The 16,797-nt window shown below is 39.2% G+C and overlaps 1 protein-coding gene across 1 annotated transcript in view; it reads right to left on the minus strand.

Moving 5' to 3' along the window:
- Nucleotides 1–15,663, minus strand: part of PCLO (piccolo presynaptic cytomatrix protein) — a 310,361-nt gene extending 294,698 nt beyond the window's left edge. Inside the window, exons 1-2 of the mRNA XM_053977551.1 lie at nt 15,309–15,663; nt 8,262–9,519 (exon numbers count right to left, since the gene is read on the minus strand). Coding sequence (XP_053833526.1) covers nt 8,262–9,519; nt 15,309–15,550 — 1,500 coding nt within the window. The 5' untranslated portion in view covers nt 15,551–15,663. The remainder of the gene's footprint in view (nt 1–8,261; nt 9,520–15,308) is intronic.
- Between the last annotated feature and the right edge of the window lie 1,134 nt (nt 15,664–16,797).

Consider the following 16,797-nt stretch of genomic DNA (forward strand, 5'->3'; position numbering starts at 1 on the left):
TCTAGCCTTAAAGGTGTTCCTGGCAGAAGTTCTGTGACCTCTTAGTTTCTTTCTCCCCATTTCTAATATCATTATGTGGGATTAAAAAGCAAAAGTTTCCAGAGGAACTTTTAAGCATTCACTGTTCCTGTCTGTGACGGAGATTCCCCTTTGATGCTGAGAAACCCAAGCTCTCTGGTTTTTACACCAGTACATAGGGGTGGGAGCTGGTCTTATTTCTAGAAGAAATCAGTAAGTGATTTTCTTCATTCTAAGACCCATGCCAATAAGTGCCATAACTAGGACAGTAAACTTGACAGATTTCATGCAGCATTTCAGATTTCAACTCCTGAGCAAAGAAAATTGCTGCTTTGTTTTCTAACTGTTGTAGAAACTATATGTCCTAAGAAAAACAAAAAAAAAGTAATTAAAATTTATTTTATATATTCATCAACCATAGCATCAACTCTTCTAGTTTTAAGCACCAAGTGAATTTATTTGGTATTTTAATAACATCATCAATGGAGAAATACTTTGAAGAAAATTATAACACTACATTCCATAGATTATGAATGCATAAAGAAAGGCAAGCTAACAGATAACAGTAACAAATAGCATCTATAGTTCAGTCCTTCTCCCTATCCCAAACAAAGCTGATACTGTTGAAGGCAATCCAGTGTCTATTCATTTCTTCAAAAATGGTTGAGATTTGTTCTAACAACACAGATCATTCTAAAGCAACAGGAAAGATGTCAGCAAGTACATTTCCTGGCATTTTTAATTTCTATCCTTGCAGATTATGTAGGGGAGGAAGAGAGTCTATCTTGATTCTATGATTCCAGAAGTACATGAGAAATAAGTTTTGACTTGCCGATTGCACATATTTCACAAAAAATTACTGGCACACAATATGAATGTGGCTCTCAGAAGTCATGTTAACAGTCTTTTGCAGAGCAGAGCTGCACTCCAAGTGAATGGGTCTCATTCTCATTTAGAACAGTCATTTGCTGCTATAAAAAGGAACTTAAAATATACATAAAATATTAACATCCCTTTACATTACCACTGGTATGTAAAATGGACTTTGCTGACACTGCTCCAAAGCTTTATTGACAAAATCAGCTTCTAGTTTGAAAACACAGTAACTTATTTGGTCCCTGACAATTTTAAAGAGCAGTGACAAATCCAAATTTGGCTCTTAGCAGATATTTTTCCCAAGACGATGAGAGAAACATGAAAAATAAAGTGGTCAAGCACATGATGTTATGCAGATTCATACAGTGTGGTAGAATACTCTAAGACAAGAAACTAAATCAGAAAATCCTGGTATGAAAAAAAAAAAAACAATCACTAACCAAATTAAATTGGTATGTCAACATACAAGTTAAAATGTCTTCTAAAGAAGCTTGTGCAATACTGGAGACAAAGTTTTTTTCTTCTACACCATTCTTTTATGAATAAGTTCTCAGCTGTTCAAAGTAATTACACCAAACCAAACATTTAACAGTTGTACACAGTATGCAACTGATCGTCATTTCAGGCAAATACATCATCACTACAAAATACATATTTACCTTCCTTTCAGGTATACAATGAGTTTGCCAGGGAACACCAACTCAAGATGCTCACAAACATGACACTAGATTCTAGTCAGCAGCAGGGTTTCCATTCCACAAACCACAGCAATGGTTACAAGCTCTGTAGCTTGGTGCTAAACCAATGCTGGTGCAAACTTTTAAAATAGGCATATAAAAAAAACATTTAAAAATGTTACTTAGCTATTCTAAAGCCACTAAATATTACAGAATTAATTATATTATATAGTTATCACAATCCTAAAACATACTCCACTACTTTACTTAAATTACCAATACAAAAATCTGTAGATTCCTTATGAATTATGAATGCTTGGGGAACTATGATTTTATAGCTTACATAATTAGTATCATAAAGCAAAATAATTAACATTACCTTATGAATTTTTTTTGTATGTCAGTATCTCAGGGTATCTAAAAACTAGTTTTTTATAGCCAAGGATATGATTAAGCTGCCTCATACACATAGCAAGGAAAAAGACTTTTAAGCACAGCTCAGTGCACTGCATCATGCAGTAATGCAACAAATGCTCATTGCTTTCATCAGCTGCACTGAGATTTAATATGCCAGAAACACGTGAATGACCGACAAAAATTCTAACTGCAAATCAAGAGAATGGCAAAGAAAAGGTTAACAAAGTTCATCTGTGCCGCACTGAGCGAATCATGAAAAGGATTAAGCTGTCTGGTGAGAGCAGGGCTGGGCTGTGCTGCCCGCCCAGTGGCTGCCCAGCAAACACCATCCCACATCACATGGCCTCACATAGTAGTAAATTACAGTTGCTGAGCAACAGCAATACTGGCACAGATGGCTGACTGCAGTTGACATCTTTAGCTATGCAGATTAATTTATTATTTACTTGTGTTAAAAACTGTACAGGCCAGCTTTCTGGACTAATGAGAAAACACTCCAACATATTGTAGAATATTGCTCAGTTAAATTATTGGGACACTATTCCCTGTACAGAGGGGTTTTGCCTCTATGTTCTGCCCCTTATGTAAAAGAGAAAAAAAAAAAAAAAAGAAAGAAAAAAAAAAAAAACCACAGGGCATCACTGCTATTTCTACATCTAATCCTTAAAGTAAAGCATAACTGTAGGCACACAGTCTTCCTCTAAGACAGAAACAATGTGGGAGTTTGTTTAAGAATATTCCATGGAGAGAAACAGTATCCTGTACTTCCATAACCCTTCCACTTGAGGTTCTTTACAATTTTCCCAAATGTCTGTGTGAGAGCTGTGGCTAGGGGCAGAACTATAGGAACTATACTAACTTCATTTCATCACAAAAATTGTGAATAATCCCCATTTGCATAGAAACTGCAGTGTTAGTAACGCTGGAACACCCCAAGTACTCTTTGTACTAAAGCAAATATTTCACACTTTATGGCTTTTAAATGGCAACTAAACAAGTCTTGTTTGCATCTGCTCTCTGATCACTTTGAACCCAGACTAAAGTCCAACAATTTTACACAACTCTTCTCACTTTACTTCAGCACAGTTAAGAGTTGGTATTTAAATAACTAGTTTGAAAAATTTTTTAAAGTCTTGGGATTTGCTGGATTTTTTAAAACTCATTTCTATACAACTTATGATGATTATAACAGCTGATAATTAGATTTAGGTCCTTGATTATTTTTTTTTCTAGTTTTTTCTGCTTTACTTATATAACCCTTATATCCCCCCCACCAAGTTCACATAGGGTGTACGGATTCAAAGCTATTTTCGCTGATATTAAAAAACTTAAGATTTTGTTGCATGTCACTGCCACAGTGATGGCAGTTTTATTCTTGTTTATATGTCATTTCCAGACAAAGTTGCATTCTGCTTCCTATGTACTACTACAACACAGCAGGGTCTAGACTGCAAACCACAGGGAACACTTCAATCAACAGTTTCCTTTACTATCATGTAATCAACAAAGATTTAATAGAGTTATTTCTATTAATTTTATTGTAAGTATAAGCAAAACTTACCTGGATTCACCACAAGAATCATAGTCATCTTCCTTATTTTAAATTATATATTGTTCTCCCTATATAACCTAATAATAATGAAAATAACTAACAAAAATTAATGCCTGTCTGACTGTTTAAATTCTGTTTAGTTACTGATCCTACTTCATACCCAAGTATGTTTAGAAGTTTTAGAGATACAGGATTTTAATAAAAATGAATGCCAAAAATAAAGTTTTGAACTAAAATATTATATTTTTAATCAAATGTTGTGATATGATTGTAATTATAAAGAGAGGCAGAAAGAAAGTAAAAAAAAAAAAATCAAGGCAATAATATATAGCACAATTGATATGGAAAATTTCTATCCTATCAAAAAAAAAAAGCTAAAAAATAGACATGTCTTCCCCCACAAAACTACAAAAAGGAAAATACTTCAAACTGAGTTAAAAATTTTTCATGTTGAACTGAAGAATAAATGTGCAATCCAGTAAAAAGTTCTACTTGATCAGAAACCATACACTCCACTTTGAGATAGTCAACTATTTGGGATTTCTGATTCCTTCTCTTGGAATTTTTATCGCTCTTCTTTTTTCCATTAGGAATAAGTCTGCTTTGGTACAGACACATTATTTGAAAAAAAATCAGAAACAATAAAATATTTTTAAGAATTCACTTTATATCCACCCAGAAGAACTTTTGGCAAGTAAACAAATCCTGTATCAAATACACAGTTTCACGTTATTTGAATGTACAATTTTCATTAAGTATCTATGTATAAAATTATACCTGGCCTCAAGATTAATTTTAAATGGTCTCTTTAAAGAACATCAAAACAATGGATGAAATATGATCTAAGGTATATAAAATTCATGTATAATAATCCCTCCTCAAAAACCCCCTAGAAGACAGGCATCCACATATGTACAGATACACATCCCAGGTGGGTTCCAGGAGCAGAGCCCACACACAGCCAAGTGTCCAGCATTAGCAGCTCTAACACTCCACTCGATCGTCAGCTTTACAGATGACCATCATAAAGAAAGTAATGACTTTGTTATTACCCTTTAATCCCTTGCTCAGTCTGGGTTGCATGTATCTTCCAATAACTAGCTCACAGGGAATAAAAATTTACCCCAGCTATTGAGCATATGTGCTAATCATTTAGATTTAACTATAGCAGTTCCTGCTTTTTGCCTTTTTTCCTCAAGATATCTTTGATCATTTTCAGAAAGCCTACTCCTATCTGAATGCTCTAATGGGCTGAATCTTTTTTTGGGAAGTGCTGCTTTCTGTTGCTAATGGCTCATGGGAGTGGGTTTGGGAAAATAAAATGGTAAAAAAATTATAAAAATAAATCACCACGTAGTAAAATATACACTTCCTACAAGGTTCTGATGTACATGAAAGGCAAATGGAATAGAGTACCAGTCCTCAAACCTGCTTATATAATTTCTTCCATTACTTTACGCAACTGTTGCTAGGCAGTCATGTGCCATGGTGATGAGTGGAGTATGAATACCTAGACAGATTAGAGAGACATATGTTACTGAACACTTATGTATGATGTGTTTTCTCTCCAGACTGCTGTACAAAAGACACCAACTATCCTTCTTCCCCCAAGAGGACTGCAATGTCAGATGGTTCAGAGAAACAGTTCAAGGGATCTGACCTTGTGGCAATACAGGTATCACTTTCTGCTCTTAGTTACAGAGTTCTCTCTAGTGAGTTAAAACAGACATAGTGCATGTACTACTGAATTTTAAATAGAGGTTTAAATTAATAAAATTAATAAATTTTTTATATGCATTTAATAATGGTTTTACAATGTATGCAATCTACTTCCTAAGCCAGCTTCTAAAGCTTGTAAAATTCTTTTCAGGATCAGCTAGGAATATGGAACACAAAAATTTAGAAAGATCTACATTGGAAAAATTATTCACTTGATTAGTTTTGGAGACTGAGCTACCTTGTAAGAAACTTGTAAGGAGACTGTCTTAGGAAAGCAATTGCAGCAGCTGCACAAAGGGAAAATTTTAGAGAACAAAATTCAAATGTTTTCCTAAATAAATGCCTTCCACTCCCCACATCCAATTTGAAATTATTGCTTCCCCATAAATAATTTAACAGAAGCAGTAAAATCAGTAGTTATACAGGACATGGGAAAAGCACAATGTAGGATTCCAGAATCATGGAACATGACCAAAAAAATAGCAGGGAATGCTAAAGTAAAACAGTACAGTCAGTAGGTGCATGGGTAAGACACAGAATTTTGGTCAATAATACTTCAGGAGAAGTTAAAATACAAGAAGTGAAAAGAAAAGAATAAGCAAGAAAACTGACAACCAAGTCACAAACCATGATCTTCCTGATAGTTGGGAAGAAGTGGGTGAAGTACTGTAAAAAAGGAATCAAAGGTTTGTTAATAAGCTAAATACTTAAAGGAAACAGAAAGTCGAAGGAAAATTTGATAATAACTCAAGCAAGAATCTTGGCAGTTGAAATAAGTAATTTTTTTTTTCCATGCTAGAGCAGGTTCTATTAACTTTGATCCCAACGTTCAGTAATAAAGTCAGGTGTGATTTTTGTTGCACTTCAATGGCAGACTGGAGCAGGACACCCACAAAGAAGTTTCAGAGAGGCAGCTGGTGGTGCAAAGCTGAGCAAATGAGAAAAGCTTGAGTGGGAGTCAGGAGATTGGAACTAATAGCTGAATAAATTAGATGTCCAATACCTTCATTTTCTGAAATGATTTTATCATGAAATAAATGCATATCCTGTGTTTATTTCAATGTCTAATATGAAATTCAAATTTGCTTCTACATATGTATGCAATCAGTTAGTCTTAAATGCAGCTGTATTTATTGTCTAAAAGTCCTGAATTTCACACTTACTGAGTACCCACTTCAAAAACTAGTAGTTATTCACAGAATTTCCAAATACTTGTAAATCTTCTTACATAAACTCTCTCAAAACATGTTTCATTTGAACACACCAAAGTTGTTGATCAATTCCATAGGAAATCTGGAGCTTTTAAAGGAAGACAAACTTGGGGCTTCAAGAGACTCCAAGAGCACACTACAGACATGAACAACTCAGCACTCACAAATAAATGTAAGAAGTTCTGGCCTAAAAACACTGGCAGAATTTGAAGGCAAAGGTTTACAATAAAATTTCCTTGTTGACTTTAATACCAATAAATCACATTTCTTGCCTGTTATATATATATTTTTTTTTTACACTAACAGTCCACAATGACCTTTCCTCATGTAGACCCTGAAATATGGACACCTGGTTAGTTGGAGATGCTCTGAAATTTCTGCACACAGATGTTCAGGTCACTCTTTTTCTAGTCCAGGCTTCAGTGCCAGTTATCTCAATCCTCAATTTCCCTAAACTCAAAGAAGACATTACACTCCTAAACCAAGAAAAATGCTATCAGTGGTTACTGCTATTAGTCTTTCTGGCTTAAATTTGCAATTTTAACAAGAAAAAAAAAAAAAAAAAAAGCTCACAAAAGATCCTATTGCTGGATTCAGGAAGTCTACTGTTTTTTACCATTTTTACCAGGTAGCCACAAATAAACATGTGTGCTGGAAAGAAAACCAGCCACTAGCAGAGTCCTTAAATCACTGTCGTACTGAGTACACAGGTTGCCCAGAAAGGCTGTCAGGCCTCCATCCTTACAGATATTCAATACTGGCTAAACCTGCTTTAGGTGACACTGCTTTGAACAGAAGTAGACTCCAGCTTCAGAAATTCTTTGATTCAATTTTAAATATAAAGTAGTATTTATCAGGTTCAAAATACAGTACTAATCTGTACTTCTTCCTGTGTGCTTCTCTGATCAGCTAAATTACTACTACAGCAAAACAAAAAATGTTTTCCAAATATCCCCTCTGATTATCATTAGTTAGCCTTTGGTGCCAGGTCTATTATGCTTGAATTGATAAAAGTGTTGGTACTGAAAACAAATTCCAATTACTTTGCAAATTTAAAAGTAGCATATTAGGATGTGCAAGAAGCTGAGCAAACAGTCACATGAAGTCTTATTCCCATGCAGAGCAGTAAAGGATATGTATAAGCAATAAATCAAGCTACCACAAATAACAGGTTAAAATAAATTCATTTGAAGTCCTAATTGCTTTCTATTCCATTTTTGTGTTATAGAATTACAGCAAGCATGGTAATCAAGGTTAGAAATAGTCCACAGAGATCTTATCATCCCACAAGAATGAAATAACCCATGTAGCACCAAGTCAAACTCATGACACAGGCTTACAACTGAACACCTACACAGTTGTAAAGCAAATCCACCCCAGATCCTTTCCTAAGCCACACACTGGAGCTATGAAGACTGATTTTTTTTTTATTAGTTCTTATAGCAGAAAATATTGTCTATAAATGTATTTGCATATGAGTATTGTGGTCAGATTATAAACATGGACAGCAGGTGATTAAAAACAATCGAGACAAAAGTCACACTGGGATTTCTCCTCTTTTTATATGAAGAGATGAGAACACATTTCTAAATCTATATGAGCAGAGAACCATTACTTTCTTCTTTTTTCCTCCAGTTTCACCCTGTTTTACTCATAAGCAGTTATCTGAAATAGTATTAATTTTTACTGAACTTGTTAAATTATCACAATGGTATATGTAGTACATCTGATGTTTCAACATAACAAAGGCAAACTGAATTCTTAGTGAACATCAGTTTGAAAATTACTCACCTCTGTGATATGAGGATTAGGATTGAATCCACACAGGCTGCAGACTACAGTGTGACACTGGGTGCACGTGTTATAGTTGGCCTTTTCAGGAGTGTGCAGCAGCAGTTCGGTGGTTGTACAAAGAGGGCAGAAGGTTTTCTTTGAGGCAGACTCAGTGGGTTGACTTGCACCAGCTTGCATTTGCTGTGGGGGTTTTTCAGGCCCTGGTTGCTGGCCAGGTGGTTTTGTAGGTCCTGCTTGTTGTGCTGGGGCTTTTGTGGGCCCTGCAGTCTGAGAAGGTGGTTTCATAGGCCCTGCCTGGGGTGGCACTTGTTTTACAAGCCCTGTTTGCTGCAGAGGTGGCTTCCCAGATCCAGGCTGAGGTGGCTGTTTTGCAGGTCCTGTTTGCTGAGCAGATGGCTTTTCAGGTCCAGGTTGCTGAGAAGGCTGTTTTGGAGGCCCTGTCTGCTGGGGAGATGGCTTTACAGGACCTCCTTGCCGTGCAGGCTGCTGCGATGGTTGTTTCGCAGGTCCTGGCTGCTGTGATGATAGTTTTGTAGGAGGTGGTGCTTGGGACGTCACTTTAGTGCTGTCTGGTTGCTGTGGGGATGGTTTTGTTGGGCCTGATGAAGGTTTTGCAGAAGTTTGTTGTTGAATGGGTTTCATTGGTTCTGACGTTTGCGGCTGAGATTTCTGTGGTCCTCGTGGCTGGGGTGGTTGTTTCGCTTGCTCTTGCTTAGCATCTGCTGGTTGGCCATGGCCTGGTTTCTGAACTTGCTTTGGTCCCCCAGGCGGCTGCTGCTGCTGTGCCACTGGCTTGGAAGACTCAGTTTGTTGGACAGTAGGTCTGACAGGTCCTTGTTGTTGAACAGCTGGCTTTGGAGACTGTGGTTGAGTTGGATGTTTCGCAGGGCTCCTCTGCTCCTCAGGTTTCCCTTGCTCTTTTGGGACAACTTTTTGTTTCCTACCGGCTTCTTCATGAGTTGTATCTGAATCCGATATCAAATCAAAAGGATTGAATTTGTTCACAACTGAAGTGACTGCACTCAATGGATTGGCTTCTGAGAGAAAACTGGGCATCATACTTGGCTTCTGATCTTCTTTAAAATCAGTCCTGGACTTTGATTCCCGTAGACTAAGAGTAGAAGGGCTCCGTCCAGGTGCCCGTTGCTCTGTCTTCAGCACATCTACTGTTCTGCTTTTACTTAAACCTGGTGGTCCTGGATCTGGAGGCTTACCTGGTTGTCTGGGATGGCGGCCTGTATCAAGTTCAGGATGCCTGCAAAGAGAAAATGTAATAAAATTAAAATCACACATAATACAAGAAAAATTAGATAAAATAAGATGTATCAGTAACCCTGGAAGTGCGCTGCTAGCACTGTGAAGTTTCTCAGTGTTTAAGCATTTTCAAAACCAAGGCTTATAATAAGGTGCATGTAAAAGTATTTAAATAATCACTATTCTTTAAAGGCTTATACAAGTATTCAGTCATAGATTGCTTTATTCTTTAGAAAATAATCTAGTACAACAACATTTAACCAGATACCCTTTTTTTTCAGAATTCTGAAGAAATCAAAGCTAGTACTTCCTATTATACCTATATCCAAAATATTTACTCTCCACCCTACTCCTTGGGATATAAAAAACAGGGAGACAGAAGACCAAAAGAAAAAGAGGTGTCAAAATTAGCAGATCAAAGTACAGCCATATTAAAAAAATGCACAATGCAACATGCTTAGGTACTTGTGTTCTGGATACTTGTACAAAATTTGGATATAGTTACAATTCAATATGCAGCAGGGATTTAAACTCCTAAATTCATGTATGCTAAGGAGTATATGCCTCTTTGTAAAGTATTTATTTTGGCACCCATCTGCTTACAAATCAGAAGAGTTCTCCATCAAATAAAACTGATTTCAGTTCACAATTAGCCCTGAACTATTTTTTTTCTCCTTTGCAAATAGCTACCATACTCTTTCTCAGCATCATCTGAACAATTCACACTGACCAGTATTAAAAATAAAAACTCCACCACATTACATTAGAGAAATGGGAAAAATCCATGCAACAGTATTTTGCTACATGTTCATACAGGAGAAAATGAAACTAAGAATGTAGAAACTCAGAAGATCATGGCTTCATATATGGCACAGTATTTTACTTGTTGCTATACTTGGCTGTAGCATGGGAAATGCTATTATACTTGCAGCTAATGCTCAGGGATGTAACAAAATATTCTATTCAGTGCTATCACTGAGCTTCTGCTGGAAGATACGGTGTTCTCTTCAGTGTCACAGAAATGTTGCAAATATAAAATTTTCACTTTTTACTTTGAGAGAACCAGTCAGTTGTGATCCTAGTTTGCCAGACATGACATTTCTTCTTGGGTATTCATGAGCAAAATAAACAATCACTTATTAGATTTAACTGCATTCCTTGACTAATAAATAGATAAATGTACAATTTAAAGAGTTTTTTCAGAAGTCTGCAGAACCATCTACAGTTGCCACATTAAAAAATATATTTTACATTGTTAATGTCACTATGAGTTCAGCAGTATTTCTGATTAGCAGTTAGTTTCCATTATATGGCTAGCAATGGCAATACAAAAGGACAAAGCTAAGTGGTAGACTTTTCTGTGTAATTCTCACAAAATGGGATTTCTCATAATCTTGTATCTAACTTTTTCTGTTAATTAAAAATTTCCTCAAGTAATGCTTGCTAAGGACAAACTATTCCCAGCCTTCCACAATTCCATTTATCCTTTCCAATTCTTCTGTACTTATTGATCACAATATTTGGAAGCTCATGACCCTAATGTGCAACCCACTGAAGTGAGTAGGTGCTTTTCCACTGGCATCAGCAAACATTGATTAATTCATAAAGAGGATAGTTCAGAAAAGCCCAATGATAATCTAAATCTTCCAAATATTTGGCATTTTTGCTTATTAAAAGAGCAGTTTTATACTCTGATTAGCAACTAGGTAGGTCTACCTGTAGTTCTGTTTCTTGTTATTTAGATAAGCACTCTAGGTTTATCTGAAGAGGCACTGCTTACCATATGAAAACGTTTCAACTAGTCTATTAGCCTGGTACACCTCCAGCATTTGCGTTTGTAAATGTTCAAACTCTTGGAAGGCTTCATTCAACAATGATAAGAGTGAAAAGGGAGTGGGGAAGAAAAAAATCAACACTGCTAATGAAATTCAAGTCCAGAAATAGGGTACCATGCTCATGTCCAAACCTTACAATGTGAAGGTAGAAGAGAAGAGGGGGAGGGGGGAATCCCAAACAAAAACTGAAGCAAAAAAAAAAAAAACCCAACCATTTTTAAATATTCAACTTGTAAATTAGCAAGAAAATTAACTGTGGATTGGAGTAGAATTCTGCATCAGCTTGCATTTTTATCAAATAATGTGTTCCATAAATTTCCACCTGATCAGGTATCAGGCTTTGAAATGAGATTAAAACCCATGAATCTAGGAAATATACTCAGCTGACTCTCTTCAAGGCTATTGGTATATTCTGAAGAGCTGACTTGTCTTGCCTTTGTACATACCAATGTTTCTAAGCAATGGAGACAGCGCGTGATTAACTAGTGGAAGAAAAAGCCTTGAAAAGGCAAGCTTCTTGAGAAATGTTACTTCTGTCAAAAGCCAGGTCTTGCTCCGTTTAGTTTGAGGTACCTGAGAATTGAAGTCTTCTTTTCTACAACCATTTTACAACCAACTACAGACTGATACTGAAAAATCTTAATTGAACTGGAGAATCAGAAACCTCAAACTAAATCTTGTACTTATTTGGCAAGAATTTTCTAGCTTTCAAATCTTTTGAATCATAAAAACCCACAATTGTTTAAAAGCCTTCAAACCAGACCCAGCATACAAAACAATTTAATTCTTCCTCACATAATGCTTTTCTTTGTGCTGCTATGTTTCCTCTCACTTTGGTCTTGATTCATGGAACTCATCTCTATTCATTTACATATTACAGACAAATCAAAGCTTACTTTCGAGTAAGCGGAGATTTAACAAAAGCACTATCAGTCTAGTTCTTCAATTCCATAACTACAAGCACCTGTTAAGAAGGCATGTCTTCTCCCCGTTCATCAGTATTAATAGTTTCAAAGACAAATGCAGTGACAATGCAACTCAAAAGTAGTTAGATCTTTTCATATCTACAGAAAATATATGTATGAACTTATGCATCCTCCAGTAGCTAACTTTTTAAAAAATACATACTTCTTCTGGAAAATATACCATAAATATACTTCAGGAGTGCGTCACTCAGCAAGGCTTCTTAGCATTTCTTATCAAAATGCGGCAATTTTTTTTTTAATTTATATCTACTCTGACCAACTTATTGAACTGGGGAAAAAAAAACTACTAACAAAAAACCCAAGCAGCTGTATTAGATGGTCGTATATTCAGTTGGCCATCTAATCCTTTCAGATATAGTGTAATTCCTCAGGAAGTGAACACTGGCACCGCTACAGAGTCATTTGTTGAAGCTAGAACAAATGGAACTTGCTTGCAAATTGACTGTGCTTGTTTCAGATAAATTTCCCAACCATGAATTTTCTGAAGAGATGTAACTGAAATAGGGTAGAAAGATTTCCACAGATTCTAAACGTCTCACTGGAACCTTGAGAATGAAGCTTACGTTAAAAATGTTTTTTAAAAAATTAGTAGGGACATATTAATTAGACAGTTCACTTTAGGTGCTCTAGATCTAAATGCTTATATTAAAATTCACAAGACTTAAAAGCTCAAAGCCTACAGAAATTCTAGAATGTAGAGTGTTCATTTTAAGGTGGTCAAGGTGCAACTACGTTACTTGGCACAAATATTACTTATTATGAAAAAGTCTGTATTTGCAAAAAATGTTACCTCAGGACACCAGCAATCATAAGGAATTTGTACACTTTAGGGTTATTTTGGGAACAGGAATGAGAGCATTTAGAATAGAAAATAATTATTAGACTTTAATGTTATAATGGAAAGGAAGGGAAAAATCCATTGAATATGTTAAAAACTAACAGACACTATAATAAGGACACTGCCAAAATGCAATGCTATATAGACTGAAAGCCAGAATTCCTCTTTTGATCACACTCTGTCACCTAAAACTTGGACTAGAAAGAAAAAAGAAGGAAAAAAAGAAAACTAGTTCCAGTTTTAGTCTGGAAGAGGGTGATCTGTAATCCTTAGAATAGTCTTACTCCAAGGGTTTTGTTTGGATCAGATTCTTGCTAATTACTGCAAACATTCCTGGTAGCTCTCAACAGCAAAGAAGGCAAGGAGCAAGAGGAGCAAATAAAGCCACAAACCAAGAGACAAGACAAGTAGTAACTTCGTTACAGGGGGACAGGCATGAAGATACTATGATAGGAACTGCTATAATAGTCAAAGCTGACATTCTGACGCAAGGTAAAAGGCTGTAATTCACAAATTTAGAATCATTTTACTTCAAATAGAGGGTGGAAGTATGGTATGCTAACAAGATCAAAGTAGCTTCTGATATAAATATGTTTGTAGGAAAGCAGCCATTTATAAATGCAAAGATATACACATTGCAATGAGTTCAGCCTACTCTAAAGACTTCCAAGGACATTTATCTTTTTTTTTTTTTTTATACTACTGCTCCAGTAAAAAGCAAGCTTCAAAGTACTTGTGTCTTTGTTCATAGATGGTTATACAAAAGGGAATTTTGAGCTTAGTTTATGGAACTAAAGAATATTTCTTTTGCTCATTAATATCCCTCATTAACAACAGAAGCTGTGCAGAGACCTGAATTGAATGGAAATTTTTATTTTACACACAGTACTAATGCCTGATCAATAATTAAGCAAGACATGAAATAGGAAGATTTGACTTCCAGTTTTAAAAAATGCAGACCATCATCTCAAGTATAATCTCAGTGACTCCAATAATTGCCAAAAAATTAATTTAGTCCCATCTTCCTTGTCTCTCTTCTAGAATTCACTTATATAAACCTGATATTATATAAACTGAATATGCATGTATGTGGGGTGAGGTCAATGCACCGTGAAACAGTCGAGGAGGCTCCTTTCAGCTTCCTCCTTCAAGACAAACAACACACCCAGCCCCGGAGTCGGAGAGCAACAGAGGCGCCGGCCTCGGATGACGGGCCGGGACAGGAGGGGGTTCAGGACCGAGGACAGCGACACGAGGCCGAGCAGGGCTGGTGGCTCAGACAGTGACACGGGCCAGGCAGGGCCGGTGGTTCAGGACCGCGGACAGCGGCAGGCTCGAGGAGCCGGGCGGGGAGCGGGCTTGTTGCACATCGGGCTGGGAATCTTTGAGGGGCAGGCAAAGAACGGGGAAGGAAATTATCCCAGCCTTCGCAAAAGCACAGTGAGGTAAAGTCATGATTCTCCAGAACACTGAATACCGTGGCAAGCAATTTAATCTATTTAGCCTATCCCCTTCCAACTAATAAAGGAAAAAAAAAAAATGATAAGGGTGAAAAAATAGGCTGAAACAGACCTCCTCAATCCATGACTATTTAATGAAGCCAAATGATAGTTGTAGAGGTTCAGAATCGGCAGAGTAACGGCCAGCAAATGTATTATGCCCAAAAGCTTTGGAAGATTCAACAAGATTCTCTCTCCAGATGCTTGCGGAAGCCATCTGCCCCGGGGAGAGCTTCCCTGGCTCCTACCAGAGCTGTGGGGCATCCAGCCCCGTAAAGCACACACCCGCACACAGAAAACCAGAACGGTGTCTAAACATCTCTCCCCGCCCCGACACAGAAACTGCCCGTGCTCCAGATCAGTGCAAGGCAGGAAAGGAGGGCGCAGCCCCAGGAACCGGGGACCGCCGTTATTATCAGAGACCGCTGTAGCGGGGAAAGCCAGAGGGTGCAGGATCCGTCCTGGTGCCCGCGCCCGTGCGGCCACCCTTCCCCTCCCTCTGCCAGCAAAATGGAACGCCGGCTCCGGGTGCAGTGGGCCCAGATCGTATTGCGACTCGCCCCCCGCCCCACCGCGAGGAGATGGAGAAGGGGGAAGGGAGGAGCGGGAGAAGGGAGATTTTCCGTGCATGCCTTTGCATGGGAGGCGGCTCCGCGCCGGCGAGGTTCCCTCTGGGCAGCCCCTGCGCCCTTGACATGACAGCGGCGATCTGCCTCCTCTCCTCCTCGCTCAGCTGGCTCAGGTCCGCCTCCACCCCAGCCGGGACCAGGCTCTGCAAGGGGGCCGCGGAGCCGCCGCCATCCCCGGCTGCCGCCGCCCCTTCGGGGAAGGCACCCAGCCCTTCGCCTCCTTCCAGGCTCGCCTCGTTGCCCATGGCCGCCGCGGCTCGCCGCCTCTCCCGTCGGGCGCAGACCGGGCTGGGGGGCGGCTCGTAGCCCCGCTCCCCCGCGGGCAATCAGGGCTCCGCGGCCGCCACCACGGCCCCGCGCGGCGGCAGCGCCGGGGCCGGGCTGGGGCTCGCTGGCTGCCGCCGCGGCTGCCGGGGGAGTGCGGCGGTGCCGCCCGCCGCGCTCCGCCGCCCCGCGCAGCGCATGCTCCGGGCGGGCGGCTCCCCCCGCGCTCCTGGCCCGCCCCGCGCCCCGGCCTTTAAAGGCACCGCTGCCCCCACCCCATCTTAAGGGACAGAACGGGGACCCGCCGCCATCCCTGCGGGTGCTGCCTCCCGCTCTCCTTCCCTCTGCATCAAGGATGTGCTCGCGAGCTGTTAAAGCTTGAAGAAGCCTCGTACGCCCGAAGCAAAAGAGGGACTGGAAAACGCGTCTGGAGGACACCGCCCCCACCAAGCAACCCCTTCAGAGTAGAGTGAATGAGGTTCGATTGCACCGTGCCCTCAAGAGCAGAATTTTGAATGTCCCTGTGGATAGAGATTTTACAGCTTCTCTCGATCTGTGTTTCAGTACCAAACTACCATTCTGATGACTGTCTCTACCCTATCAGTGTTATTCCAGGATCTGTCAGCCCCAAACTGGATACTGTACTCCCAATGCAGTTTCTCTGAATATTTTGAGAAGAATAACCTTCTCCAACCTTCTGGCCACACTTGAGGTAGCAGAGGTCAGTCTGCCTCAGCCATTCTTCATCACAACCATATACTTCTGGAATGTTTTTCACCTGGATGTTTGCTGCAAAGCTGCTTTTGGGACAACCTATCTTGGTGCACAGAGTTACTCCTTCCCAGATACAGAACTCTCTACTTGCCATCCTTCAACTTCAAGACGTTCCTGCCGGCTTATTCTCCCACCTGGATGGAGCAGAGTAGCCCTGCTCTTTAGTGTATCTACTGTTCTCCCAGCTGAGATTTGCAGAGGATGTATTCCATGCCTTGCTTATATCAGTAGCAGAGACATTGTATGCTGTTAGTCAGAAACATGCAAATAGTAGCATGCCAGCAGTTGGATGTGATGCAAATAACCACAGGTGGTTTGAGCCAAATAGTTCAGTCTATTTTTCATCCACTCTACAGGTCTCCCTAATTTGGCTATAAGGATGTTATAGTTGGTCATCATGAAAGCCTAATGGAGTGATTTGTCTGGGGTTAAACACATGCTGTCTATTTTTAAT

Source organism: Vidua macroura, chromosome 5, assembly GCF_024509145.1.
Source record: "Vidua macroura isolate BioBank_ID:100142 chromosome 5, ASM2450914v1, whole genome shotgun sequence".
In the NCBI taxonomy this organism is placed as follows: Eukaryota; Metazoa; Chordata; class Aves; order Passeriformes; family Viduidae; genus Vidua; species Vidua macroura.